The sequence below is a fragment of the Vombatus ursinus genome, unplaced genomic scaffold (genome assembly GCF_900497805.2).
Source record: "Vombatus ursinus unplaced genomic scaffold, bare-nosed wombat genome assembly UNPS02013827.1, whole genome shotgun sequence".
Taxonomy (NCBI): Eukaryota; Metazoa; Chordata; class Mammalia; order Diprotodontia; family Vombatidae; genus Vombatus; species Vombatus ursinus.
Genome location: NW_020953605.1, coordinates 3,387 through 8,272, shown reverse-complemented (window position 1 = coordinate 8,272; position 4,886 = coordinate 3,387). Strand labels below are relative to the sequence as shown.

At 41.3% G+C, this 4,886-nt stretch overlaps 1 protein-coding gene across 1 annotated transcript; it reads left to right on the top strand.

Annotated features, from left to right (window-relative positions):
- Nucleotides 1-234: 234 nt before the first annotated feature.
- Nucleotides 235-1,771, top strand: LOC114040614 (olfactory receptor 56B1-like). The gene is made up of 2 exons (XM_027858723.1): nucleotides 235-1,166; nucleotides 1,732-1,771. Exons 1-2 carry the CDS (start codon nucleotides 235-237, stop codon nucleotides 1,769-1,771), a joined length of 972 nt encoding a protein of 323 aa, XP_027714524.1.
- The last annotated feature ends 3,115 nt before the right edge of the window (nucleotides 1,772-4,886 follow it).

Here is a 4,886-nt window from a genome sequence, read left to right as displayed (position 1 = left end):
AAGGGCACTCTTTGTCCCCACATCAACAGACCCTGGATCCTTGTAGTCTGTATCTCAGAATTGTGGTATTTCTTAGAATTGCAAGGCATTAAGGGACAGGGCTACTATTGTTAGAATTCTGTGTGTACATTTTGAAATACTATTCCATATGCAGACAGGCCTTTACTAAACCCTAATGAATGGTAGAAAACATGTAAAATAATGATTCTGGGGAACTTTTCTTCTCAGAGAATGATGACTCCAGCTACAAGACTCTTCAATGGCTCCCACTTCCAGGTGAAAGAATTCATCCTCATGGGACTCCCTGGAATCCATAGTTGGCAGCACTGGCTATCTCTACCCCTGGCATTACTCTACCTCTCCTCCATCGGTGCCAATCTGCTCATCTTTATCACCATCTGGAAGGACCCCAAATTGCATCAGCCCATGTATCGATTCCTAAGCATTCTGTCTATAGTGGACATGGGCCTGGCCACCACCATCACACCCAAGATATTGGCCATCTTCTGGTTCGATGCCAAAGCCGTCAGCCTCCCTGAGTGCTTTGCTCAGATCTATGCCATACACTGCTTTGTAGGCATGGAGTCAGGCATCTTCCTCTGCATGGCTTTTGACAGATATATGGCTATTTGCCATCCCCTCCGCTATCCCACCATTGTCACAGACTCTTTTGTCTTCAAAGCCACAGTATTCATGGTGCTCAGAAATGGACTGGGTGTTATCCCAGTGCCTGTGCTGGCTGCTCAGAGAGATTACTGCTCCTCCAATGAGATTGAACACTGCCTCTGCTCCAACTTGGGGGTCACCAGCCTGGCCTGTGATGACAGGAGGCCCAACAGCATTTGCCAGATGATCCTGGCCTCACTGATAATGGGGGTTGACTTAACCCTGATCATCCTTTCCTATGTCTTGATCCTCTGGTCTGTGCTAAAGCTGAACTCGGCAGAAGCTGCATCCAAAGCCTTGAGCACCTGTAGCTCCCACCTCATCCTCATCCTCTTCTTCTATACTGTTATTGCTGTGATTTTTGTCACCCACTTGGCAGGGAGAAAGTATCCCCTGATCCCTGTGCTCTTTAATGTACTGCACAATATCATCCCCCCAGCCCTCAACCCTATTGTGTATGCATTTAGGACTCAAGACCTCAGGCTGGGCTTCCAAAAGGTGTTTCTGCCAGGCAAAAAGAGCAGATGAGCTCAAAGGAAGCAGGATCCCTGAAGTCAAATTTCCAGTATATACAATCTCCACTTCCTCCAGATAGAGACCCAGCTAGATTTTTTTTTTACTCTGTGAGCAACAGTTTTAATGTCCCACAAGTGTCTGCTCTATCTTCAGACTCTTTCCTAGCTTTTATGATTCATTTTTGCCATTATGTTAGAATACAACAAGGGAAATCTGATGGTCCAAATAATTTTATTATAGATCATGATTTATTGTAACCACCTAAGAACACCTTCGATGAATGCAAATGATTCCACTTGGGTTATAATGAACAATGTAGGCTGGAGGACTTTTAACACAAGTAGGATCTCATACATCTCTTTATGGGTAGCTAGGTGGTAGAGTGGATTAAGTGCAGAGCCTGGAGTCAAAAAGACTCATTTTTTTGCATTCAGAGCTGGCCTCAGACACTTACTAGCTGTGAGAGTCTGGGCAAGTCACTTAACCCTGTTGGCTGCAGTTTACTCATTTGGAAAATGAGCAGGAGAATGAAATGGCAAAACCCTGAAGTATCTTTGCTGAAATCACCAAACAGGTGGCAACTAGGTGACACAGTGGATAGAGCACAGGACCTGAGTTCAAATCCAGCCTCAGCTGTGGCAAGTCACTTAACCCCAATTGCCTCACAAAAAAAGAAAATAAAATGACAGAACAACAACAAACAAACATAGAGCTTCCATCCTTTTAACATTTGACAATGAGTTGTTGAATAAACACCCTATGTGAAGAGATATGCATACCATAGGAGGACTTGTTTTGTTTTAACACCAATGGTTTACATATTCCAGGTTTATTGAAACCCAATTGGTCTGGTAAGACACAAGACATTCATCTCAAGGTGTTGACCAATGAACTCCAAGTCACTTTTTCTTTTATCACACATCCCTATTTTGTAGTGGGGAAAAAATAGAAGAGGATATTCCATATTTATAAATTTACATATTTATAAATGCTCTACTCAAAATTATGTATATTATGAAAACTATGCAAAATAAAGAATTTAAAGCATGAGATAAAGATGGAATATTTAATCCTAAAGACCCTGGAACTTTGTGAGGAGTGTAACATGGTCATACATACTTATGGCTTGTGTGTAGAGAGGATGGGTTGTAGAAGGGAGAGACCTGAGCCAGGGAAACCACTTAGGAGGTTCTTCTGATAGTATAGGCAAGAAGTCATGAGGTGTTGAAGCTGGGGTCAAGAGTCTGCATAAAAATAGAAAAGGGGAGAAGATTGGGAGATGTTTTTAGGGGCAAAATGAACAGATTTGGCAACAGATTAGAGAAGTAGAGTGATGGAGTATTAGGGGCTGAGAGTGACACCAAAGATGTGAATTAAGATTACTGGAAACTTGGACGTGCCTTGGACAGTGATATCAAAGTTCTAAAGAACAGTAGGTTTTTAGGGAAAGATGAAGTAATGAGATTAACAGAGTATATTGTAATTGCCTCACACCTGCTTATCTTCTGCTACTGACTCTTTTACGCACCAAAAAATTTAAAATTGCATTATTGTTTGTGGGTATGAGTGGGGAAGGTGAGAGAAAGAGAGAAAGAGAGAGACATAGACGGAAAGAAGGAGAGATGAGCCAGAAAACAGCTTTGGTTTACAACCACACACAGAGGATAGAATATGAAAGATTGTTCTCAAAATTAAAATGATGAGAAATAGTTATATATGTAAGAGAAACAGGAAAAAAATGAGGAAGAGAAAATGTATAGAAGTTGGTCAATATTATTAAATGCAGCAAAGTAGCAAAGAGCATGAGGACTAAAAATTGTCTTAAAGCAGGACCTCACCCCTCTACATCCTGAGTCCTCTTTCATTCTCACTCTACATGTCTAGGACATTTTAGTGCCTCACTCTAAGTTTCTATCCTTTCTTAGGGTGTGAATATGCCCAACAATTTATCCATAATTTATCAAATGGCTGGTTCCTCAGCCTATTGAGCCTCTAATCCCTTTCCCAACTTTGTGTGACCTGAAAGAATTTCTAATTCACACGCAAGTTGACTGGACTCTTTAATCTGGAGCAAACAAAAATAACAACACTGGCTTTAAAACCCTCATCAACAGTAAATCTGATCATCCTAATGTGGTCTGAAATCTCAGCTCCCTCATCCATTCTTCTGCATCCATGGGGGTACAAAATCATGACCCTATACATACACAGGCCAAACCACTGTCATCTCTAAGGGAAAGATGCCCAAGAAGTCTCTCTCCCTCAGCTCACACTACATGTGCTTAGCCTCATCTGACTAGACCTACATTGATTTTCCCTGGCTATGTTTATAGACTCTTCAGGGGCATACTTAATGGCAGGTAAATGCTGGTCTGGAAGATACCTCACAGCATGGTCAGAAGAGAGGCCCACCATCATTTGTTTCCTTAGGATCTCCCTTGCCACAAGTCATTAGAATGTTTCTTAAGCATATTCTCCCAGAGGCTCCAAACTCTTACCAAGATATCTGGTGAGTGGCTGTTCATAAACCTACATCTCCCCTGGCAATCCAAAGAGCTGGAAAAATAAAAACAAAAACAAAAAGCTTTAAAAATCAAGTAAACATTTGTCAAGTGCATATTATGTATCCAACACTGTGTTCAATGCTGGGATACAAAAAAAGGCAAAAAAAAATCCTGCTCTCAAAGAGTTCAAAGTCTATGAGGGGAGACAACATGCAAACAATGATGTACAAACAAGATATGTACAGGATGGACTGAAGATAATTAAGAAGTAAAGTACTAGCATCAAACGGGGATCAGGAAAAGCTTCTTGAGAAAGGAAAAATTTTAGTTGAGACTTGAAAGTGAGGGGGAGCAGATAAGCAGGGAGAGAATTCCAGGCATGAGAATGGCCAAGTTGGGAGATGGAGTGTCTTCTGGGAGGAATAGAATATAGGCCAGTGTCAATGGATCATGGAGTAGATGGAGGGGAGTAAGGTATAAAGAGATATGATGAGAACAGCAATAATTTGAAGAAGAAAAGGGGAAGACACTGAGATATAAGTTCATGGGTCAAAACCCCTCTCAGATTTGATTGAACTTACCTTCACATAAAGATGCAAGAAATGAGAACGAGCAGGTAGCAGAAATAATGAACTTATCCTCTGGACAAATTTTCTCTCTGTGTCAGTTTCCCCAACCAGTTAGCCACATGAGAGAACTGAAGTGCTTTAAGTTTGAAAACTGAGGAACCTTAGCCCCCTATCTGTTTGGTAATTTGGGGGCAAATATTAAAACTGAGCATATAGTTTAGTATTCCTAGATGAAGATTTGGGAAGGAAATGGAATGTCCACTTTAAGCTAGGTTGAAGTGTCTGATCATGGGAAGAAAACCTTTCACTGAAAAGAAAAAGACTAAACCTACATACTTTAGCAAGGTGAGACTACACTGATCTTTGTTCTAAAGAACTTGGTATTTGGACCTGAGAATGTCCTGTCAGACAGATGAGAGAGGCCTCAAGATCCAAGACTCTGAGGGGACAAAGCAGGGGAGGTTTTCTGCTGGTCCTATATCACGGTTTCTTGTCAATAAATTAACAAGCATTTATTAAGAGCTTCCTACCTGCCAGGCACTGTGCTAAGTTCTGGGGATACAAACACAGTCAAAAAGTGAAGAAAGACAGTCCCTGCCTTCGAGTAGCTTTAGAATCTAATGGAGGAAGA

Coding starts and splice junctions, on each gene's coding strand:
- LOC114040614 (XM_027858723.1), top strand. CDS start 235: ATGACTCCAGCTACAAGACTCTTCAATGGCTCCCACTTCCAGGTGAAA. Junction 1,167..1,731: donor AGGCTGGGCTTCCAAAAGGT/GTTTCTGCCAGG, acceptor AAAACCCTGAAG/TATCTTTGCTGAAATCACCA.